A 26450-nucleotide genomic window follows, 5' to 3' on the forward strand; every position below is an offset into this window, starting at 1 on the left:
TAGCAGGCAGGGAGTCACATCCTCTGAGGCATCTGCTAAAAGATATTTTTGTACATATGAGTTTTCAGTCAAATCAGCCTCCATTTTAGATATTACCAGCATGTAAATGGATATTTCTAGAAGTCAAATGTAAAATTCTTTTCTATCTGTTAAATGGAATAGTTGAGGTTTATAAAATGTTCCTGTGTTGTAGCCTTAAAGTTAAAGGTGAAATAGAGTGTTTTACATCAGTCTTCACATTTAGGAAAAACCTAAGACCTTTATTTTCTCTGATTAGTAATTCATAGTCAAGCATAACCATACTTAACATTCACAGCTTTCTATTTTGGTACTTAAATTGCAAGTGTTTCCTGTTTAGCTGCATTAATCCTCAGTAGCAGGTGGATGATGCATCAGCAGCGGCACAATTTCTCTGCCACTCATGTCAATCCTTGTTGCTTTCCTTTCCTTTCCTTTTACTTCCACACTTTTGGTTTCTTTGCTCTCCTATCCAGAGTAGTCATCTCTGCCAAGCTTGCTTCTGTCAGACGAGGGATTGCTGATGAGTGATAAAGACTTAGGTTTTAAACCTATACACAGATCACAGAGCGAGTGTCAAGTATTTGAAGTAAAGTAATCAAACAACACAAAAAATACCCAGACCTTTGATGGTAGAAAAATGTCTTAAGCAAGAAGATTGTCCAGAATTTCTCCAGAAATTATCACATCCCTCCAACAAGTAAATAAAGGAAAGCACTGAGATACAGCAGTGGTATTGTTTGTCCTTTTACATTTTAAAGATTTAGTCACCCGTGCAGGTGAAGTAGCCCAAAAATGAATTTATCTATGGTTGCAGATTCATAAGACAGCAGGTGGTTGAATATTCGGACAGCAATACCAGCTTGTTTTGTACAGCCACTGTGTTTTGGGGGTTCATTTAAGTATCATGGATTTCTGGGAAAAAGATACCTCATGTCTGTCAGGAAACTGAACCTTTGGCATCTTCAGACTAACAGAACAATGACCCCCAAGCGTATTTCGTAGTGCACCAAAGTATAGTTTCAGAGGAATCTATGAAAGATACTTGACTGGCCATTACTGTGACCTGATTAGAACTCTACTGAAAACCTCTTGTGGGTTTTATAAAATATTGGACAAACAAACAAAAATACATTAATGTATTGGTCACCTTTGCACATAAGAAATGATTAGAATTCATAATTTGAATGTTATAGCATGAAAAATGTTTCCTTGAAGTACTAAAGATGCGTGGCATGAAGAGACAGAAGAATTTATAACCCCCCAAATAATCATTTAAAGTTAGATAGTGTTATCATTTTGACGAAATCAGCTGTGATTTTACTTATTTTAAGCTAGTTAAAAGGTAGTTACCTGACTCTAGCTGAGGTGTAGAGGTGGTAGAGGAGGGTGAAAATCCTTTAAACCTGACATAGCCCTTACAGAAAGTAGGAAAGCCATACTCTTTAAACTTGGTCTGTGAGATTCACCGGTGCGGTTTGTGCTTAAATATATTTAGCAGTTTTACAAAACAAACAAAGCTGTTTCATTTTCCCATCGTACAATTGCTGTAATAATGTTTTTTCCTGATGTCAGGCATCTGTAATGAAAATGAATCCCTTTCCTCTGTGGTGCTTAGAGGGCTGAAAAATTCTATTTCAGATATTAAAGTCTTTTACCAACCATTGATGAAACCCTTAATATCTGTTCATTAATGTTAAGTTTTCCCACTGGTGGGCAGTCAGGTGGGGCAAAGGATTCTGACTTATAATGCTTTTATTTGTTAGATTGCTTTGCTAGTGTTTGAAGCCCTTCTGTGACCACTAAGAGACACAATGCTGCTACCATGCTTTCAGCCACAGAGTAAATGGAGTATTTGAAAAAGGTTTTAAAGAATTGTATTGAACTGTATTGTGATCAAGCTTTTAAGAACTGAATTCTATTTTTGTTTAAAGACCAAATAAAACTACAGATTGTTAAATTGTTTATGAACTTCACTGAATACACCTAGTCATTGAGATGATAATGTTTTATTTGTCTGCCTTTCATATCAGTTGACAACATGTTAAAAATCTCCACAGCTGCTGTCATACATCAGATGTGCTGAGTATGTGAACCTTAATTAAAGCTACACTGATTGCTTCGAAGATACAGTATTTAGGTCTGCGATCAACAATTTTTGCAAAATTATGAATCTGTTGATTATTTTTTCGATTAATCGATTAATTATCGAATAGCCAAAGGTTCCTTAAAGAAGATTTTTTACAAAATTAAACAAGGTGAAACCAAAACTTTTCCACTTGAGGATTTCTAGATAGAGTATATTGAAAGACGAAAAGGTTGTTATCTATCTTGAATTTAAAATGTTTAGATATTTTATTTTTACAATCTTGGTCTAAGTGGGTTGCTCTGTCAGCTAAAGGCATGTTTCACAGTCTATACTCCATTTAACTATTAATCAATCACTAAATTAGTTTACAATTATTTTAATAATAGATTAATCACTATTAATACGATTCATTTTTTCTGCCCTAAATACATTGCAGCAATCACATAAGGAGAACCTTTCTTCACCTCATGCAACAATGTGCACATGTTGTCCTTGCTAATGGAGATAATTAGACTACCTGGTTGCACGTATAGAACATTGAAGTGTAACTATCATTGCATTTAGAAAAACACATGGTAAAAATGGCAAGAGAGTAAATATCGTGACAGCCCCTTTAAATCTCTTTCTGTTCCTTCAGCCATTTTCAACCACTGCATGCTTTTATATGCCATCATTAACACTGCTGTGTTAATGTGTTTCCAAAGAGCACAAAAGTTTTTAAGCAGGCTTTTTGCAATTTCCTGATCTCAAGTTTTGATTTCAGGAAACGCTAAAGGTCTCTTCTGATGTCTCCTTGTGAGTGCAGCATAGATCTAAAGCCTGATAAATCCTCCTGAGTATATCCTGCAGGACAGTTTGATCTTCAGAACCTTAACAAGATCTAATTAGCTTAACTTTTTAAGCTTGCACATCTTCAGAGCTTTTCCTTTTTAAAGTATACGCCAATGTTGCATGGTTGCCCATGGCTTTTAATTCCTTATTGGTAGTTTAAAATGTTGTGAAATGTTATTGAAAAACCCTTATAATTTCCTCCAACTTTATATCAAAAGACTAACATCTAAAGACCTGATGCCAGAGAGGCGTTTCAAAAATATTATTTATTTTCAAAGACAACACACATGGATAAAGACAGTCAAATTTGTTCTAAAATATAATTTCTGTGGGTTTCACCCACCTTCTTACAAGATTCTGTTACTTTTTTAATGTGAAATAAACATTAGAATTTAGTAAATGCTCAGAATCAAATGGCACATTGACGCTTAAACAAAACAGTGAAAAACAAATCTTAAAACATCGCTGTTCAAATTTACATTAAAGAAAGTTGGCTGCTAAGTCCTTACTATTAGCAAAAAAACACAAAACTTAAAGGCTGTAATTAAACAGATGTGATGGCTAGCATTAACACAAGCAGTATTTATAACAGAAAATGCATTTATTTACAAGTACTCATTTTCCTGAGAGATATTAATCAATAGAAAAGAGACACAACAAACAAAACACAATAGAACCATATACATTTTCTTAAAGTTGTAGTATTTTACATTTTAAAACTGGATCTAAATTAGATTTTGATAAAACTGACCAATTGGTTTAAACTTTTAATCTTTACATGGACAGATGATTCAGTCTTGTTTATTTTTTGTGGCAGCAACCTCAAGGCCTGCAGCTTTATCAGCTTGCTGTGAAAGTAAACTGTCCTGTCAGGTGTTAATCACATCCCACCCCCCCTGTGCATAAATAGCACCACACACCTTAATCCAGTGTTTATTTTTTTTTATGCATCACAACATAAAACACGAACAAAGGATGTGGACATATATTTTCAATTTTCAAAACCTTTTCTTTTCAACTAATTTCTGACATTTAGAGGAACATATTTAAGTCTAGATTCAAGAATAATGGGAAAATGAAAAGAAACACACAAACCATAACACAAGCAAGAGCTCCTAAAGACTGATTATTGTACATTTGAAACACACAACTGAAGCCCAAAACAAAAGCTGTAATAGCAAAGACTCCAGAACCAATATGAGCTCATAAACCAAAGATTTATCTGGTAATTTTAGAGTGTGGCTGAAAAAGTCAGGGGAAATACCGTCTCCAAGCAGTAGCTTGATGAGTTAACCTTGCACACAGTAAAAAGTGTGGTTCAAGTCCAGTCGGTCTGTGAATTCACCTCAATAACAATCAGTTACTTGAACCAAATTTGATATCTAAAATTCTTGCTCTAGTTGAATACAAGTTACTTAATCTGTAGTTCGGACTGACAGTGTTAGTTTTATGTGTATGAGCCTAGGTGCAGCATTAATTAAACAACTCTATTACCAGAATAGCAGACTTCTTCTTATTGATTCATAAAGTGGTCATGCAAGCCTTCCCGTTTCCACATAATCAGTCCCAGTATTCTACTTGTGAGGATTTGGCTGTCAAACTGTTGGTAATTGTGCAAGTCACACTAAATATACTTTGCAGTTAGATTTCTCGCCACAGGATTGACCTCAAACATTTCTTTAAGCTAATGCTAAACAAGTGGTAGATGGATGGGAAGTTAAAATACAGACTGCCTCTTCCATAATGTTTATTAAGCTAAGCCACTGAGAAAAGAAAAAGACTAGCCTTAGTGAATTCTATTTCTTACTAGTAAATTGGTACAGCTTAATTAAGTTATTATTTTAACTTAATATGCAGACATCAGCAAAAAAAATTTCCGGGCAAAGAAAATGGAAAATCAAAACCATAGGGAAAGAAAGCGCTTTCTTATCTTATGAGCCTAACACTAAACAAAAAACAGTTGTCTCTGTTATCTCGATGATGAAGCTACAGACTTTCTGTTTAAGGTATCTGTCCCAGCTGTTTTAAAATCTGTATTGTGTCCTTTTCCCTCAGGATGGCATGGCTTCTTACTTTGAGATTTAAGATTTCAACTGTGTTATAATCAAATGTTTCTCTAACAGAGTAATTGTTTTAAGATCCCCTTAAAAGCCGTCTCTTCCATCTGTGTTTACTTCCACAAAACTTTCCTGGACAGATGATTTTTTTAGCAAAATATCTCCCAAATGTCCTTATTGCAAGTTAAGTAAGCTGCCACACAAACATTCATTTGACAAATTTCTGCTGTTAATACATTTTGTTTTGTCAATCACTATATTTGCATTATATTTTGACTGGAAGAGAGTTCTAGACTTTGTGTTGCGACCTCTGTATCATCAACCATAGCCAGAAGTGCTCCGTGTTTTAGTGGGGGGGAGTCGTAGTCTTTTTTAAATCAAGTTTTGATTTTGAAAGACAAAGAAAAAGGAAATGTTTTATGTTTAAAAATTAGGTCACTGAAGTAAAGATATATACATTTTTATCTGTAATCTTCTTAAGAGAAAATGGTGAGTTTGTTTTTTCCCAATGCAGAAAACAAAGGCTGCACCTCTAAATAAAGCTGTTACACAGAGGTTTAGTGTTTAACTTATAGGTCTATATCTTGGGATTTGCAATGATAAACAAACAAATGTCTCTTTTTGAAACAAGCGGAGGCAAAGATATTTATGCCTCTAGATGCCTGTCCCAGATCCAAATTTTGACAGTACGAAAGTAGAGATCGTTTTTGTACTTCAGAGGTTTTGAAGAGGCAAATGCTCAGACCACCCACTCTCTATGATGAGGCTTTTCAGATGAATGCAGCTCACATAACTCGGTTTATTCACTCTTAGGCTCTGCGCTGGGATGTGTGTACTTAAGTCTTCCTGGTTCTGCTAGCAGGCTTTGTGTTGACTGAGACCTAACTCAAAAACAAACAGACCATTCAAAGCAGCAGACATTTCCCTTTCATATCAATAGAGCCTTAGGTCTCTTTGTGAGGCCACAATACCAGCAGATGATCTGACATGACACACACAATAAACAGCATTTGTTTTGTAATTTTTGTCTGTTTCTGCCTCTGAACCAGATTCTCTCTCTGATTATCATGCTCTGTTATCTCTCATGCTCAAATGGAAGGTGAAAGATAGCCAGAGTGTAATCCATTCAATAAACTGAGAACATTGTTCCAAAAAACAAAACAAAACCAAAATAAAACATGAGATTAAACACAAAAATATGAAGTAAGCTTTGCAGAAATCTGAGCAGAGAAATTGGGGAACATTTGAGGGGGATGCATGCTGTGCTGGAGGAATGAATGGGAACAACAACAACAAAAAAAAAAAAAAAAAAAAAATGAGTTAATGCCAAATATCTCGATCAAACATGCACTCACAAGCATAAATACACCCACAAGCGAACGCACACATACACAGAGCATTTTAAAGTGCACAGCCCTACACCTCCAGGAAAGCAAAGCTCATATCTACTGCTTTGCTTTTATTCCACCCAGTACTCCAGTAACAGATATGATTAGTTGGGTTTAATGAGCTCTGTGGAAATGAGGGTTCTGCTTGCCGATTCACAGCTGCAGGACCCCTGAGGTTCACTTCCACCAAACCAGTGATGTGTGCTTCTTTCTTTCTGCGCCTTCATCCCTATCATGTAAATCTTGTGCAAATACTAGAGGTGGGAAGGCGTAAGGTGGATTTATGGATGCATAATGTGTCAGCATTTATCAGCAGTATGAAATTGACATGTTTATTCATGAAAGCTAACATGTCTCTTGTGAACTATTTTGCCTCATCAATTAATCATGAAATGATAATCAGCACATATATTTGGATTTACTTTAAACACAATTATTTTATCATGTATTATTACGCTAGGATCTTTTAATTTCATTGATCAGCTCAAGTTTGAAAAGTGTATTGATTGGTTCTTTATGTTATATATGACAAATTTTTTATACATATTTACCAGTTTTATATTACTGATTGTGTTTTTAGAGGTTTCTAATTCTTAGAGACCACAGATATTTATGCACCATGTATCATCTGCTGAGAAACATGCAGTCAATTAATTTCTGTATATGGATCTCAATGTGCTATGCTTTATTCTGGTAAATATCTGACAGAAGTTGCAGGATTTTATATCATTCTCGTCTGAATAATGTCTCCTTTCGATTCATTTTTGTGGTGGGGTAAAATGATCTCATAGCTTTAAATGTAAAAGGACCAGCAAGGGTTCATTTTTTCTTATACCAACAGGGGGCAGCATTGTATAGCACTGTTATAAAGTTTCTCCATTTCCTCCCATCATTCTTCTCTACATAATTTGGATAAAAAAGCCTTATTGCTTTTATTTTACATCTTAGACTGGAAAGAATCAGATTCATGCACAAAAATAGTTCAGCAGATGTGAAAGGTATTATTTTAAGTATGATTGTGTGAAACCCTTTAAAAATAAGACAGAAATTCCTGCAGCTGAGCTAGTTACAGTACTCTGTTTCAGTACATATGCAAAAACAGCTTAGAGGATTTGTTTTAAAGGTTTAAGGTAGACGTTTCACTTATGACTGTCCGCTACCAAATCTACATCAGCTGATGCCAAATAAAAGGAAAGGGAGGAGAAGCAATGAGTGAGAAATAACAGTGACCCAATATTGATAGGTGAATACAGGACGTTGCACTCATTTTAACATCCATTGTGATCTACCATTTCTTAACCCCCACCATAATGATATAGCAGGAAATGTAAATATTTTCTACCATTATCTTTAATTGGATTTCTTTCATAGTTCTCCATGTTTTCCAGCATTTCTAAAAGTTTCTATTCTGGAGTTTGTATGAAATAAGAACATGTAAGGCACCTTTAGCTTTTATGCTGTTGAGACAAACATAAAACAAAGAGCTTTAAGATCAAATGATGAAAATGTCAACCTTATTTATTATTACCCTTCAGCTTATACCGCTGGCTCTCTTTTATCAGTTTTATATTTGCCGAAGGCAAGCTTCAGGGGAAATCTATTTCAGGTTTTGCAGAATTGCACTCACTATAAATTTTTGCATTCTTGTTCAAGACAATGTTTTCTTTTACATTTGTGGTTAGAATGATGCTCAGTTTTTTGGTAGTTGCAGAGCAGAACTGCACTAATGATTATTTTTGTAGTTGAAAACTCTGTTTTTTTTTCTGTCATTAAAAAATGACACAACTGTCACTAGAAATATTTTAATTCAACTGACTGAAAATAATAATTAATGCATCTTTTGCATCTACTCAAGACGATTTAGTTACTTTGACACAATTGTTTCATGTCCTACCTCAGTTACATTAATCAATTCTGTTAAAATAACTAAATATGATGCATAGATGCTAAAGATGCATACTTTTTTTTTGTAGTTCTTCTGGTCTACACACATCTTTCTTTATTTTGTTGTGATGCCACTATCCTTTATTTAACAACTCTATAAATAAGCATCTATAAAATAAATTCTAAACATTATTCTCTGTAAAAAAAAAAATACTTTAAATTGCTAAAACAACATTATAAATAAATAGATCTTTCAGTCCTTAACTTTTATTTAAGCTCAGTGTTTATAGAAATTTGGATGACAGCATAGAAGGGTGAGCATATTAACATTTTCTGCATTTAGGATTTCTCTCTTTAGTGAGGCCATATTCTCAGCATTAATATAAGAATATTAAGATTGACAAAGTATTCATTCCCATATATGCTTTCATTTATCCATTGAAATCAAATAAAACTACCTTGCTATGTGGTTTCACATTTATTTTAATCATTAATCTAAGCAAATCATGAAACAATGAAATAAACCAAACATTAACTCTTAAGATTACATCTGAATTAAGTTTTAAACATTGTGTTCTAATAAACAGGCTTTCTTTGCAGCAATGGGAAACATACCGTAGATCAACTGATTAATTGAAAGGAAACAGAAGACAGCAGAAAAACTAACAAGGAAAGGACACTCAAAACTTTCTACTTCCTGCAATACATCCTCCAGGCGCGACATCATCAAACAGATTAAAAGCTGGCGTGGCGACACTGTTCCAAAGATTGCCTCTTCTGCTTTTGCATTTCCAGTTTTTTTCCATCCTACTAGAGCTTTAAAACCCAATGATTAAGAATCTTATTCAACTGGTTTATAGTTTGTCATTAAAATAACACTTTGAGACCATAGAGTTGTAACTTACAGAGGCTCAGTGACCAGAGAGGTAATCAATGTTAAATAATCAATATGCAGGGTAAAGGTCAGCATATTAAGGGTTACTATTCACTTAAACAATAATAATTTTATTGAATTCAGCATATATTTTAGGTTTTGTGGTCGATGACTGTGGATTTTAATTTGAACAATATTGTGTGCTTTCCTTAAATATGTATTGTCATAAATCTAGAAAAGCCTTTGGGGTTATTTTTTCATTAAGTATGATAAACAAAATCTAATTTCAGTCATATCTTGTCATATCACCACTTGATGAGTAAAACTTCTATGTTTTTCAGTCACACTATATATCTTTGGAGAAACCTTTAGAAAATGTGTAACCCACCCAACAACTTAGCTTTGAAACTTTATTTAGATTTTTTTTCTATTGACTTTACATTTTGCTAAATATGACTGTATGTTTTAGACTTAGAAAACTTTTATTATAACTTTTTTGTATCTTTTATGGTCATTTTTATAGACTTTCCCAGAAATACACACTTCCATGATGCCTAATTTGAATAATTACAAAAAGATTACCAGAGAAATCTGAATAGTTTGTTAGTTGTCAGTGTTTCCAGTTCAATTATCATTACCTCTACATTTAAAAAGTATTCAGGCCAACCAAATGAATATTTATCAAAAAAATCATCTAATGACAAAACTTAAAAAAAAAAAAACTATTTATTATTTGGGTGATGTAAGCTTTTGAAACCAATGTTTTATTTATCACTCAAAATGGTTGAAATGTAGATTATGTGACTATTTTAAGATATTTTAAGTTTTTCGAGCAGGCAAACATATATAATTATATCCCGAGCAGTCAGTACAACCAGAGTGGGAAACTGATCATGATATGAGATTTTTTCTTCTTTTTTTAAATGCTTCCTCATGCCAAAACCTTATAGGCTATTAATATCTGCGGGTCAGTTTGTCTTATTATTCTTTGTGTTCAACACCTGGCTTTAACTGAAATGTATACAAGTTTTAGTTTTGTCCAGTAGAGGGCACTGTGGCTGTGCATTAAATCTGCTCCTCTAAACCCAGAAGGAAACCAGATTATGTTATCAATTTATGAATTAATGCTGCTATAACATAAAAGCAAAAATGCAGAAATATGCATTTTGATCGACAAATTTTAAAAATGTTTAATAGATTTAATACCTAATCTCTTTATTTGATAGGGTTCTTTGGTCCATCATTTTGTGTCTGATTTTTTAGACTCTCAGACTTACTAAAGTGTTTGCAATTCAGGCAAAACCACCCTATTCACTTATTCATTATTCTGACTTCAGCTCAACTCTCACCTCAGGGAGAGGTTGTCTTCCTCTTCAGGTCTTTTGTTTCTTTCTTATCTGTTCTGCTTTCAATCCTGACTTGTCAAATTTCCTCCTCAAAGCTTGTTTGCTTGGAAATGTCAGCCATGGTGGTGATAGAATTTTGTAGTTACGCAACACATAATCTAGCCCCTCTCTCTCTCCTCTCTCTGTGTCTGTCTCTTTCTCTGTGCATGGGTGTTTGTGTCTGAAAGAGGCTTTACATTTGCATCCTGAAAATACCTTATCCAGCTGCTTGGCCTCCAATCATCCTACTCACTGGGATTAGGCAGGTTGCATTTCTTTATTTGGCAGAAATGTGCCAACAGAGGATTTAAGAAAAACATAATAGATTTAATAGCTTAGGGTTTGTATAAAATAACCTCTAGAGAGATGGCCATTCGACCAACTTCCTTTCTAACTATAAAAGTTACTTTTAGGTTTTAGAAGGAGGCAGATGCTGGTAAGAAGCGGAAAGACACTTCAGGGGTTAGAATAGCAACTCATGTAAAATTGAAAATATGCACTTTTTTGAACCTAATATGGAAATCACCCTTGCCTTCCCGCCTTCGTTTATCCTAAGTTTCCAGCGGAAATAATTGCCATGACCCTTCACAGACCTCGGGTCTCTCAATGGGAAGTGTGTTTAGGAAGTGTGTGTATGGATTTTAGATGCAGGAATTACAGTAAAAGTTGTACGGTTTTAAGGAAACCTGACAGGAGAGGTTTGCCAGGGACACACAGGGGAAAGAGCAGGGAAACAAAAACAGGATGGGTCTTTGGCTGAAATGGAACATTCTCAATCAGAGATGATGTTGAAAGAGAAAGTTGGTGACAGCAGAAAACTATTGTCTTATTGTCTCTGTTTTTCTAAGCAATAAGATGTTCATTAAACATTTTAAAATGTAAGAAATATATCTTTTTATGCAACAGAAGCTTGTGGTTCACTTAAATATATCTGCTTTATGAAAAATCTAATAAATTAATATAAAAGTAATGCATCTTTAATATTTTACTTTTGTCTCTCCCTGTAGCTGTGCAGTCGCTGAACAACATAAATGACCAGATTGCAAACTTTATGGTTACCAGACCCAAGTCCCTGGAACAGGAAGAGCAAGCCTATGCTCCTCCGGAGAAAGAGTCGCTGCAGAAGTCCATGAACCTGATGCGGCACCTCCTCGTTGATGCTCAGGTACAGAGTTTACTGTAGTAAAGAAAGAGTTGTGGTTAAAATAATTTGTAGATTCATGTTCACACTTTTGACTCTAAAATCTAAAGCTAGAATGAAAACTTTTTTTTTTTTGGTGTTTGACATGACCTCATAATGATGACAAATTTAATTGTAACTTATTGTAATCCTTTAAGTCCTAAACAAAGTAGTGCGTAGCAGTAAAAGTAAGTAAGTAAATAATGTTTATTTATATAGCCTTTCACAGACATAGAGGCCACAAAGTGCTTAACAAAATGACAAGACAAATGAAAATACATTTACAGTAACAATAGACATGGTCATAAAACAACCCTTAATCTACTAGAACTGAAATGCTTTCTTAAACAAATAGGTTCCCTCTTAAAAACATCAACAGAATCAAGTCAGTGCAAGAAAAGCGGAAAATCGTTCCAGAGCGCCGGCTCGACCTCCTGAAAGGAGCGATCTCCCCCTGGTCCACTAAGGAGTATGAGGGACCATGAGCAGGTTCAGGTCCTGAGACCTCAGCCTATGAGAGTTGGTATAAAGAGACAAGAAATCTATAATGTAGGAGGGAGCCTGACTGCGAAAGGCTGTGAAGGTCAGCACCGGGATTTTAAACTGGGACCAAAAAGAGACTGGGAGCCAAAAAAGAGCTTTTACAATCAGCGTAATATCAGCCCCTCTGTTTGTACTTGTCAGTAACCTCACCGCCGCAGCGTTTTGAAGTTTAATGAGACTTGAACATAGATACAGGCTTTTGCAAATAAAAAATCCCAAATGTTTGGCATGCATTTATGCTCGGGTCAATATTTTGCAAAATAGTTTAACCTCAGTCAGATTGGATGGTAACCATCCTTGAGCAGCAATTTCAAGTCTGGATTATAAAGTAGATTTGGGTCAGTGAATTATACAGTAGCAGCCATTCAAAATGGTCCCTCCCAGTCAAACGCCAGCCGAATGGCAGCCCACTTCCCTGCAACTCCCAGCAAAATCCCCTCCAACCTACAGCAACTGGAGTGACCCCTCCTTCCCATTGGGAGTGCATAATTTACTCTGACTCCACCCTTTCACTGAATTACAGGGTCTGACTAGGAGATAACGCTTCAATTTAGATCTTAATGTCCACAAATCATGACAGAAAGAATATTTTAGTACAAAGGTTAATGTTTAAAAAAGAAATGACAAGCCAAAGACCAACCAAGGACCCGACAAGGGCCCATCAAGGGAAGTGTATTAATTATATACAGTAGACTATTCTTCTACTTAAGCTTATGTTTTGTTGCCATGCCTTGTTTCATTTTTTGTAACCTCTAGCTGGTTTTCTTGGGGATTACCTGACTAATAGCTGTCCTGTCAGAATTCCCCACCAACTTGTGAATCTCTTCCGAAGCTACAATAGATGACCCAGGTGCTTCTCAGTTTAAGCCAGTTCTTTTATGGTCCTATTAGGCAAGCAGTGGTGTAATACTCTAACCCTGCTTTAAACTTCTCCTCAACTGAAAATCTGTCCTGTATGCTGTGTTCCTAGCTATTAAAGGTGCTGTTTGTGACAAACTCTCTCTTTGTACTGTACTTAGAACAGCTCTTTTTAAACTGAGTCTAAATTGCACAAAGGTGTAATCTACTCACTAGGTAGATAAACCCCATAACTAGTTGCTTTGATTTTATTAAGGAGGATTTGACTAAAAGTAGACTGCATACTAGTTCTCGGCATGTTTTTCAGGTTTTATATGAAATCGATTTGTATACTGTATATTATATCTTACTTTCACTCTAAAATTACCAAAGGTATGTCCAGTGTATTTAGAATAAAAGTAAAGGATTTAAAAAGTGAATGCATTGCTTACTATAGGTGTTTGTTTTAAGTTTAGTCTTAAAAATATAAACATTTGTGGCTTAATTGATTTTGCAAAAATTTTATCGATTTTCATTCATCTGTTATTTTATGCTAAGGTACCGAAGTACGCCCCCTTTTCAATGATTACATCATGCCTAAAAAAAGCATTACAACTAACTACTCAGCTTTTCATCCATTTCCCCCCCATGTCCATTGAGTAAATCTTTGAAATAGTGCTTTCATACTTATTTGGCTACTCTAACCCACTCTTTGCACTTCGTTATTATGGTCTATAACATACAATCTCCTAAATATACATATGAAATACTTTTACTATGCACTGTCTTTCTGTGCTCCCATACTTTTCTTCCAATCGTACAAAAACTGCCAAATGTTTTTAAGAAAGACATGCTTAGCGCTTGCTGACCTTATGCTGTCAGTAAAGATCCTTTATATGTAACATTCCTCAAAAAGTTCACCATTCATACTATAAGTAGTTTGCAGTTTCCTCTTGATTTGTACCACTAATTCTTACTCTACTATTTTTACTCTACTATTTTCATGACATTCAACTACAACTTTTCTTAGTTAAAACTAATTGTGAAACAACATTTCTAAAGAATGAAAATCAATAAGATGTTCAAAGGAGAAAAAATTGCTTTTTATAATGTGTCTCAAATAGGATGGATATATTTTGTAAACTGATTAAAAACAACAAACTTATAATGCCTCTAGTTGGCAATTTATTATTTTTGATGGACATGTCTGCTGTTTAAGTCACTCCTTTAGCAAATCTCTTAACTATCAAATTGGTCCTATTTTCCTTGAAAATGAACTTCTGATACATGCATTGTGCAGGTAAGAAGCTGAGAGGGTGCAAGCCTTTCTGGATATTGGTGTGACTTCCTTTGCACTGATAAGGCAATTAGCTGAATCACAATTATTGTGTGAAAGGATAAAATGGGATTTCTTTATTGTGTTTCCTCGGTTTTCTCCTTTTGTTTCATGCTTGTTGGCTGATTAGTTTATATAAACTTTGCTAAGATGTGGGGCAAAAAGGAGGTGATGAGACTCCAGATTCCTGAGAGTTCCAATTATTTGGAGGGAGGATTCATCAACTTTAAGTGGCAATATGTGATTGTGACACTTGGTTTTTAATATGCATGAATTTGCCATGCTAATTAGTTGCACGGTCATTTCTTCTTCATTTCAAACTGATTTTTAAAGTCAATCTCCTGCACCCGTCACAACATATTTGATGTCATGTAAACTGTGTTGACCTGCTAATTAAACACAATAATATATGTTTATTAAACAGATTTGAATGCAATTAGCATTAATCATTCCTAAACTCTCTGTATCTACTATGAATTAAACTTCAAATCTGTGTTTGGGTGTCAAAGTCAATTGAAAATTAACATCAGTCAGAAGACATGGAGAGACTGTGGAGTGACCCTGAATGCTCCTTCCTGTTTCCCCCTTATCACGCTTATGCTTTCATTCTTCCTATAAAAGACAGGTAGCCGGGGCTTCTGTTAATTTATTCTCACAAGTATTCTGCCAGCAGTCTTTCTCCTCTGGCCATCATTCTTCTCATGCCGCCTTTATGCCACCAGCCAGTATCAGTTTGCATTCATGCCTTTTTGGTTTCATCAAATCAAAAGGCTCCATGGAATATTAAGTAGCTGATGTCTTAATGAGGAGACTGCCAGGAATATACAAAGTTGGTACAGCTAAGACTGTTCTATATAGGCTATGCTGAAAACATACACTAATGATGGTAAAAGAATAAAGGAAATACATTTTAATGATTTATTGTCGGTTAATTAGTCTCTTAAACTGGCCTTAGGTGGGAGTGTGTGTATGGTTGTTTGTCCTGTGTAATCCTGTCTTGGTAACCACACCAGCTCCACCGAAAAACAGCATGGATGAGCAAGCACAGACAGTGGCTGGCTGGATGGATGATTCGTGATTAATATTGTGAATTTAACTGTGAATAAAGGTGTTGCATATCAAAGCAGTTTGTGTCATGTATCAGATTTACAGGATTAAAAAAAACTAACAAAAAAAAAATGCAAAAAGCCCCATAGTTGTATTTTGTTAATCTAACATAGCCTGGTATGATACATTGAACTAGTAAAAAAGTAGCTGATGAACTCAGTTTGGAGCATTATTAGGAAATGTGTTTATACTTTCATGTTCACATATTGAAGAGTTGAGTTATGCAGAACTTCTGACCGCTTAAATGTGTTAACATTTTTTTTTATTCAGCACATTTTTGTTCAGTCTTGTATGTCTAACTCTGACATACACGATATTAGTTCAATTGAATAATTTAAAAAATATTTAAGGGATTTCGGTTTTATAAAACAAAATGTTTCAAAATGTTAATCATCCGGTCAGAATAAACAAATTTATTGGCATATTGTTTATTTTAATCAATTTCAGTTTATTTCGATTCAAATTAATTTATATTTCACATGAACAATCCAGCTGACCAAAGTGCTTCATAGTAGGTACTGCATCAGTGGCAGAAAAAGGTATAAAGTAAAAACAAGGAGAAAAAAAAATGTTTTAATATTAGCTTAAAGTTCCATAGTTGATACTGTCTTTGTGCATCCCTTGTGGTACAATGATTATTTGCTGTTTAGTAGAGAGAACTGTCATAAATTTCATAAATTATCCAACATCATAGGTGCAATTGTAGAAGGTCTTTTGTCTTTACTGTTTTAATGGACTTCATAAGTGTAGTAACTGTATCTTTTTCTCTATTCCCGTTTTCTATTGCCCATGACTGAGGCTCAGAATCAGAGGGCAACAAACTGACTAAAGTGGATAATTGACAAAACATTTAAAATCCTTTGAATCAATCTCTCCATCTTGAGCTGAAGCCTCATGACCATGCCATAGAGGTTTATTTACTGCTATTGTCCATCTGGACGTGGCTCACTGCAGAGCTGCTTCACGTGGATCCTCCTTCTACACCAAAGGCCCATCTGGTGTGTATCCTGCAGTCAAGCTAGGAGGAGATGGGTTGCTGAGCTTTGTCTACCGACCCTCCCTCTAATACTCCTCCCCTCGCTGTACTCAGCTGTTACTGCATTAGTGGAGCTGTCAGTCATCACAGGCGGGGGAATGGTGAGCTCCAAGGGGGAAAGAGGGATATGGTATAGGCATATAGGGGGTGTGCAAACACAGTTAGGAGACCATTTAAGGTGACTTTGAGAGTGACTAAGAAGAGACAGTGATAAACAAGATCTGTCTGACCCCCTGAAACCTCCACTTCACTTTAATCATCAGTGGAGCGCTGCAGACACGGCTGTCAAGCTTAGAGAAAAACTGTAGATTAAAGAAGACGAGTATCTGTTGTTTGTGACAGATACTTTTTCACCAAAATTGTTAGGCTTGAAAACAATGGCAACACAAAATCGATAACCATTGGAAAAAAAAAAAAAAAAAAACTGTTCCAGTGATGTATTTTATATTTATATATATTTAGAAACAAATGGGGGAAAGAATTCTCCTCTTGGCCTACAGTACATGCACAACACTTAGTATAGAAGAAAACTAAACGCATATAACACTAAAATCTTTATCCACACCGTGAAGGTTGTGGTAGCAGCATTCTGTGGGCATGCTTTTCTTCACCAGCGACAGAAAAGCTTATCGGAGTCAAAAGAGAAGATGAATAGAGCTAAATATAGGGTAATACTAAAAGAGAGATTAAGAGTGGGGATGATGTTCACCTTCTATTAGCATAATAACCTTCAGCATACAAGCTACTGTGGAACATGTTAGCTCAATGCAAGTTCAATATTAACGTGGCCCATTCCATGTTCAGACAAAAGTCCAATTGAAAATCATTTGCAAGCCCTTGAAAACTGATGTTAACCTTAACTTTCTTTAGAAATGCAATACTGGTAGAGACGTACACTGTAAGAAATATAAATGTAAAAACTACTTTATCTATCTGAAGGAATTTTTCGTAATTTGTTTTTACGAATCTTTATATTTATCAGAGCCATTTAGGTAAGAGAGTTTTAACGATTCCACTGGCGATTTAATTTACAATAGAGAAATATTCTGTAAAAAAAAAACAAAAAACGATAAGGTTTTTTGTAATAGATTTTTTAAAAGAAAAATCCTTTTTTTTTTTAATAACACCTTTTTGGTTCTGTTGATGTAAATGCAGTTAACAGAGGAGACTGAATTGATATTTCAGCAGCAACTGCTGACTTGATCATATGTCCTCCAATAGTTCTGGATGTATGCCCAGGGTCACAGAGAAGCAAACAGAGGAGGGTGCGTTCTCAAAATGCTGAGGAGGAGGTGATGCAGAGGGAGTAATTGTAGGATGGGTCTGAATGGGTCAGTCTGCCTCTTTCTCCTCCTGCCGCCTCAGATGGCCAACCAGAGCATGCTTTTTTTTTCTGTCCATGCATAATACATCACCCAGGTTCCATCTGCCCTTTCAGCCTGACCTGTATTAAAAAGGTGCTGCTTCAATCACAACCAGACGCACAAGCAGCATTAAACCATTGTCCCCTAAGTTTCATCCAAAAGTGTGACTAATGTGGGGAAAATTGGGTAATTTGGTTCGAAGAGAGCTTTTCTTTTCTTTCTCATCTACAACAAAAAGGAGTCAAAGTTTATACTCAATTGTTAAAAAAATCCAGCTGTACTGTTGAGATGCTTGATTATCTCAAACAAGTTCAAACTGTTAGTTTTTCTCTTTTATATATAAATAATTTCTAAACGTAGGCCATTTCTGAAGCAATGGTAAAAATGTTCCCACTATATGAATCTATCTTTGCTTCTGGAGCCATTTTCTCATTGTATAATTGTCAGATCTCAGAAAATATTATTCATAGTGACAGTATTTACTGAGACAAGGTCAGAACCTTGTCATTCTTAATGCTGCTGCCGTCTAGGATGCTGCACTCAAGAAATGTCTGCAGATATATAATGCGTTGACTGACTAGAATGAATTCATAGTATCAGGCTTTAACTCTTTATTTATTTATTTTGTTTTGGATGGAACTTGGACCACTAGAATTTAATTGACATTGTGAGATGCATGATAATGGTCATGTAGTCGGTGAACTTTTGTGCTGAGTAGATTAAAAATGACAGTTCATCTTGTAAGGCTTAAATGGAAAGGCATTTCATTATAGATGCATGCTCCTGAGAAAAATGTCATGTTAATAGCATGGAAATTATCCTAACTGAAAAGGAAAAACTAAAATCATGACTTTTACCTCCCTGGTCTCCCCATAATAAATCTTCTAAACATTTTATCATGTATCGATCAGATTACATGATTAAATCCATACAGCAGTTATCGTGCATTTTTTAGACTCATAATATGCTGGCTATAAGAAATCCACTTCATTCTAAAAACGGCGGACCACACACTAAAACAAGGGAGTGTACCACAGATGTCAGCCCCAATTCCACAGTTACAAAAGATATAAACCAAAATTTTGTTTTATTTCTTATGTCAGTCAGTCGAATAAGACACGGGATATTGGCAGTTTGCACATGTTCTAAACCTCTATTATAAGACTAAAACTCAGATGCAATCAACAGAGCAATATTGCCTAACTATAGAGCAGATTCTATAGAGGCAACGTAAAAAACCTAATTTTGCACCTTGGTATGAGATGAAACCTACAAAATGGCATGTAATAAATAAAACTGATGCTGGTTATTGAGTTTTGGCTGTGGCTCCCTTTTTTATGTGTTACATTGCACTAATTTGAACTAATCCGATAGCAAGGATCAGATTTGGACTATTTAAATTTTTTTTTCCAACAATAAAGGGATTGAGTGAAAAACAGGACATTGTTGTATATCTGTCATTTGGACTTTCGGGCAGTCCTAACAGTGGCTCACTGGCTCTAGGATACCACTCTTTGGGGAGTGTTGGCCTAGTGGTTAGAGCATTGCGTTTGGAATCCTGAGGTTCGGAGTTCAAGCCCCACTCCCAACTGCTCCTTGGGTCCCTAAGCCTTAACCCAGCTTTGCTCCACGGGTGCCACACAATCACAGCCCACTGCTCCACAAGGGGATGGGTTAAATGCAGAGAGTTGATTTTGTTGCTCTGTACTTGTGACAGTGTAATGAAAATAAAACACTGGATTAAAACAATGTAAAAAAAATCTTAACATCCTTACATTAGGTTTCTTTCAATTACTTCTGTCTTTGATATTTTTTTGCAGACATTTGCTTCTATAACCTCGACCTATACCTTCAAGTCCATCTAGCTCATCTGACTGACACCACGGCCCAGACCAATATTACCACACAGTCAATAACGTGGACTTGACTTTATTGGAGGATTTTTTGGGGATACTACTGGCCTTTACTTTTTATTATTTGTGAAAGTAGTCTGACAGGAAATGGAATTAAGACAGAAGGGGAAAGACATGCAGTAAAGGTCAACAGGCTGGGACTTTCAGTGACAGACACCTAAAGGACTGAGGCCTTTGTACATGAGTAGCTCTCTTAACCCCTATGCCACTGCAGCACCAATGTGGTCTGGGCTTTTCCAGAGAGAGAAAATGACTCAGAATCCATAAAAAGCATTGTTTATACATAAAATGTAAAGCATTTCATGCTCCTTAAATATTTTCCTACATATTTAGATCACTCTTAGATTTAGATCTCTCCCCCATTTTTTAGCCTGTTAAGCCTGTCAGCAAAAAAGCACCAATGTAACCCAAATGCTTATAAAAGCATAGGCTTTCACTCTCAGCAAGCAAATTTAAACTCATTTTGTCCAAATGTATGGATTGTCTAAAAAAATCTATCTGAAAATATCAACGATATTTTCAATTTAAACAAAAATATGAAATAATACATTAAAGCAAACAATAGTTTTAAATAAGATTTAATATTATAAGTCATCAAATCAGTGTCTGCTTAGTCTGTCAGTCTGCCTGTAGTGTTTTTCAATGTCCAGCAGGTGTCAGTTTTCAGCGACACAGTATCGACACAATACCAATACGCTTCATGACGCCTCATGGACCCATAACTAAAGAACTTTGAGCCAGTGCTGCGAACCTGTTGTTTGTTTTGTTTGTAACAAAAGGGGGATAGTGCCATTTATGATAAAATAATGCTAAATAGCTTAATGGCAGCATGCATTTAATTTTTTTTTTCAAAAATTGTTTCAAAATGCAGAAAAGCAGGAAGTGTAAACTATTGTTTTCTTTGCTCCTGGACATGTTTGTCAGACTGAGTTGAGGTTTAAAGGCCCCAATACAGAGACTGAAGCTGAGGTGGTTTCTTGCAAGATTTCATTAACCAAAAAGGGCAACACAAGCAAAAATCGACAACATTTCAAAAATACTGATAACCAGGAATAATAACAACAAGGGGGCAAAGAAATTAGGACAAACCAGCCGCAGTGAATGAGCAGGAGGTGCATATATGGGAAAGAGAAACAGAGACCAGGCTTAACAGCAGATTGGGATCAGGTGTGAACAGAGGAGTCTAGAAGGGAGCTAGGGAATAGGAGACTGACACAAGAGGGAGACAGAGGGCAAACAAGAAATACCTAAGAACTCATATAAAATAAGAAATAACTAGAATAACACAACACAGAAGTAAAACCAAAGAAAACTCAAAGATAAAACTGTAGCAGAAACAAAACAATGAGAATGTTAAACTCACGACTGGGTCAAATCTGTCTCCATACAGTAATTTACATGAACTCCAGCAGCCAGCAAAAGTCTATTATGTCATAAAGGAGCTGAATATATTTTTTAAAAGTGTATAGAGTAGCTGAAATAGAAAAATAAATGGAAGTAACGTTATATTACCATAGCAGTGGCCTCTTTTGAAAATTAAATCATAAACTCAAAGGTTTAATTTTTTTTTTTAGCTGTAACCGGCACCTTTTAAATACATAACAATGCCGAAGTAGACTGATATAAAACAAAGTTTGATACTACTACTCTAAGAAATTCCTAATTTGACTACATCTAGATCTGAGTGGTCACATGAAATACACAATAGAAGCCACATACACTTAAAGTAAATCAGGGTACAAATTGCTAAATATCATCCTAATGCACACTTGTTTAATTCATTCACTCACTCAATTATCAAAATTAGTTGGAAATTAAAAACTTTGATTTTTCATATTAGATTTTGAAAATTTTAAAACTCATTAAGTATTGCAAAAACTTTAGGTTAATTAGTTTAATGTTTTAAGTCACATCCCAGCAGTAATTATAACAGATTGTTAATGTTTCCAGTCCTTTCACATTAGTTATTCATCCTCTAAAATGTATTTCTGTTCATGTAGAAAGCATTTTCATTCTTTTCTCCAAAATAAAACCCACATGAATTTAAACTTGAACAAAACAGGATTCAATACATATGTTTATCACATCTCTCTTCAATCTAAACCTTTTGAGAGTTTCCCTCAACTCTCCAGAAAGTGCTCTGCTAAGCAAATAATGTAAAGATCATGCAGCTATAATATTATGATCAGGACTGCTGAATGGCAGTCATAGCTCCAGGCAACATCCATTTATTCATTTTTACAGAGATTTCCAGGGAGCTTTGTCTTGGTCATTATAAACCAGTTCTAATTGCATAGCCATATTGAAGTTGTTGAAGACATTTCTAAGGGACTTTGCATTTTTTATATACTACAATCTGTGTCATAACTGGTAATATACTTATTGTATAGATGGGAGAGATTATGAAATTTGTTTTGTTCTTTCATAATTACTGCATATCTCTCTTACTTTCTGTGGCACTATTTATATATTTTTTCAAAATGTGATTAATGGATTAAATGTTGCCTTCACTTATTTTAGGTGTAACTTGCTTCACAAACATTTGGTCTCACTATTTGAAGCATGATTGTAGCCTTTCTCATTAAAAAAGTCTTGACAAATTTGTGGAACTACATGTATTAAACCAGCGTTTTCATAGAGAAGGTAGAGCTGTCATTCCATTCTTCAAGCCTATGGCTTGAAAAAAACAAAAAACCATTCTGCACTATGTGAAGAGTGTCGTTCATGATTTTTGGGGGCCTTTTATTGTCAGTGGATTCCCCAGATGTAGGATATACAAAAAGGAGTGAGATGAGAATTCCAAGTATTTAAGACTTGAGCAAAAAAGGAACATAAATTACCTGCATATATAACAAACACATATAAGATTATTTAAATATTATAGCATAGGGTACTGTAGTGCATAACAGGTTGACGAATGTACATGTTTTGGCTTAGGTTCAGTTTGCTTCTTTAATTATCCACTAATTGGTACTTTTTTCATTTTTCTAATCTCCTCCAAACTGCTTTGGATCTTAAAAAAAAGGTTTTGTCATTCAAATATAACACGTAAATACAAAAATGTTCAAAATTTACGATTCATAAGAGACAAAATCACCAAAAGTAATATGGCCTAGGTTGCTCTTGAGCAACAACTGGTTGCTCATAAATCCATTAAATGGTTGTGCAACCACCTGGCAGTGAAAATGATTCTAAATATTTCTGATAACCTGCAATTGTTCTTTTAATCTCTAGAGGAATTATGAACCATATTCTATGCTAAATCAGTCCTGGTCAGTCATAGTGGAGTTTTTGAGCATCCTGCACTATTTTTTTTCAGTTATTTCCACCTAATTTCTGGAAAACCCAAGAGCACCTGAGCTTAAGGCCACAAAAAGATGGTTTATATTCCCCTTTAGGATTTTTCTGACAAAGAGCAGAATTTATAGTTTCATCTATAACAGAAAGTTTTCAAGCTCTTAAAGAAACAGACTATCACAAGGCCTGTATTTCCTTGGATAGAATCAAGCAAAGAATATTTAGTTGACGTGACCTAAGTTAACATTCAAATAATTTATATAAAAGTAAAATGGAGTTTCAGGAACTGATTGAAACTGGAAACACTGGGGAAAGGAACAGGGTTACCAGTATAGAACAACTTGGTGGTTTTGAAGATGAAATTAAATGAAATTATTGTTAATGTGTATATGAAGTGAAGCTCCGTACTGATAGATACAAATGACCTTGCCTGGTCTCTTCTTAAATACCGTATATATTTCTTTTTCTAAAGGTCTTCATATTCTAAACCATCAAACAATTTCATTGCAAGTTGTTCTTGCTTAGGAAAGATTCTGTTTGTATCTAGTGAATTGAACTCAGTGTTATTTAACAAAGTGATGATATGACTTTCTCACAATGGGCCATGGTTGCTGTTAGCTTTTTTTTGGTAAAGGATATTTTGAAACTGGATTTTTTATTTAATGTTGTTATTTCTGTCTCATATCAGACTAACTGTGATCACCTGAAACATGTGACAAGAAGGTAATGTGTTTTCTAAAGTTGCATAACCTAATTTTCTTACAGTTGACAATTAGTAGACTATAAAGTGACTGCATTATCAGTTTTCAAGGTGTTGAAGAATAATAATGACTTAAAAGGCCCCTCCTTGAAAATAATTGCTTTACACTAGCTAAACTGCAAAAGTATGAAATGGTACATAGTCATTAGGATAAAAAAAGGAGCCTCAGACACAGTTAGAGAACGTAAACACTGCTATTTACCACAAAACCAGGCATGTTAAGAAGGAACAGAAAAGAATAGGCAATAGCATCCAACTCAAGAGTCTATAACATGTCTGCAGCTTAATTTACTTTCTGGGAAATCAAAACAGTATTAATATTTTAATTTATCAAATTGCAAACTGTTCAAGTCTTACCGCAGGCATCTGTCTGGAATCATTAGTTATTGATTTTGCAGGGCTATTAACAGAAGTAGAAAAGAGCTAAACGATTGAAAGCATTTTACCAGCCGCTTTGTGTCCATCTCCCACTGTACTGCATCTACAGTAAGCGCTACTTGAACTTTCTTATGAGATGTCAAAACCTGGCTCTAGCAAAGACATTAACATGCTGTAACAATAGCAATGCAACATCTTCTTCATTGATCCAAAATCTGTTGTTGGAGGGATTTTGGGACTCCCAGATAAAGCTCATTAGAGCTATGGTGTGCTACATGTTCCTCTGGGACATGGGGGGATAATCTTTCCTCCAATGAGGTAACCTAAAGTTAGTGGTCAAAGTATGATAAACTGCAATAAAAATATGCGTCTTAAACAAAATTTTGTCAATTTATGAATGGATAAATACTTTTGAAACAACACACTTGCTTGTATGAATTGTTTTATCAATCCCCAGATGTCATCAATGTTATTGCTTAGAAGTCTATTATACTTTTTAAATATGTGATCAGACTGTTAGTTTGTAAAAAATAAAGTTAGAATATGGTAAAATAAGAAAAGGTAAAGAGGCTTTAAATTCAGGATGATGGAGTCTATAAGTTTCTACTCCTGATACTGAAATAATCTCACATGGAGAACTCTTTTTCTCAATAAGTTTAGGTCCAATGCTCTCCTTATCTAACTTGCTCATCTATTGATTGAGCCTGTGAAAACTACCATTGATCGTCTTCCTGCCTGAGAGGTGTTTATCTGTGTTTGTGTATGTAACGAGCAGCATGTTACTATGGATACATCTCTTACACTGTTTTTTTTTTATTGCTTTTTTTAACTTCTGCAACTTATTTCATACTTTTCCTTTTCAATGTCTTTTTGATCAAACGCTCTTACCTAAGTTTTACTGTTTGCTGTCAGAGCTGAAATATTTGGCAGGCTCAAACACAGATATGTGTGTAGCGGTTTGATCTGTAATGCGGGAATAAATTACACATTACAAAGCAGTGTATTTGGCTAACAACAGTTGAAGCCTCGAAGTAGAAGTATTTTAATTCCCTTTTTTCTTTTCTGAATCCTTTTTTATCTATCCATTGGTTTCAGAAAAATACGCCAAGGCTTGCAGTTTATTCTACAGTACTTGATGCGCTGACACTAAGCCGTATCACTGTGGTGCCTACCTGGTTACGATGGACAGTAACCAGTTTTCTGAACTGACTCACTATAAAAGGCTATATTAATAAAATATATTTTGACAATCATAAATAGTGTAATAATGCTGTGTTAGCTGTTTTGCTAAAAAAAAAAAAAAAAATGCGAGTTTAAGTTTAGGTATCCAAAAATAGGAATTTTGTGTCAGCTTCCACTGCTGCAACCTATAGCTGCAAAAAACAACCTTCCATCTGATGTCAATATTTACTTTGTTTTCCAATAGACTGATGAAATTGCTGCATGGCAGAATGGTTTACTTTAAGCTATGTTGATTCAATATAATTTATTCTTAAAATCAATTAAGTACTTGTATTTTTATATCTGAAACCTGCTCCTTTGTTGGCCTCCTCTTTTAACACTTGCTTGCTTACATGCTTTCCCTTGAGTGTTCCTGATTGAATTTAGTCTATGGAAGCTTCCAAACCTCCAAATTGATTCCAGTACTAAACTGTGCAAGAATCTGGTTAGCACAAGCTCTTTCTGTGTCCACTGTGGTAAGTATTGGCCCTGGCATCCTTAAATTATTTCTAGCGTTGTTCTTGCTTCAAAGTGCTAGATGTGGGCTAATTGAAATCAATAACCAATAAAAATACTGTAAAGGCCATGATTTAAACAACAGAGTTGGTTTAATATTAAAAACTCCAATAGAATATTACTAGAAACTAAATCTTTTTTAGAAAAAACAAAGCCTCAACAACTAATAACAACTTGATTTTGCAATACATTACAACATGCTTACTTTTCATCTACTTTTTTATATAACATGTCACAAAGTTGGAGTAGATGAACTTTTTACAAAGATCTGGTTTTGGTTTGCAGATAATATTTCACACTGTGTCCATATTTATCATGCCAAACCTAGATCCTAAACATTATTGCTTGTTCAAGATCAATGAGAAGTGGAAATGGATTCTGCTTTAAAAATTGCCTTGCTGCTTATTATGGTGCTGCAGGTGTCGATTTAAGAGCC

General features: G+C 35.0%; 1 protein-coding gene across 4 annotated transcripts in view; it reads left to right on the top strand.

Moving 5' to 3' along the window:
* LOC107088875 (kazrin-like) overlaps positions 1-26450 on the top strand; it is a 229573-nt gene that overhangs the window by 14540 nt on the left and 188583 nt on the right. For all 4 annotated transcript variants that reach the window (XR_001481401.1, XM_015381328.1, XM_015381327.1 and 1 more), the window contains exon 2: positions 11534-11691. Coding sequence is in view for 3 of the 4 variants with exons in the window: in XM_015381328.1 (XP_015236814.1) it covers positions 11534-11691 (158 nt within the window). In the remaining variant the exon portion in view is untranslated. The remainder of the gene's footprint in view (positions 1-11533; positions 11692-26450) is intronic.

The sequence above is a fragment of the Cyprinodon variegatus genome, unplaced genomic scaffold (assembly GCF_000732505.1).
Source record: "Cyprinodon variegatus isolate N-32 unplaced genomic scaffold, C_variegatus-1.0 Scaffold231, whole genome shotgun sequence".
Lineage (NCBI taxonomy): Eukaryota > Metazoa > Chordata > Actinopteri > Cyprinodontiformes > Cyprinodontidae > Cyprinodon > Cyprinodon variegatus.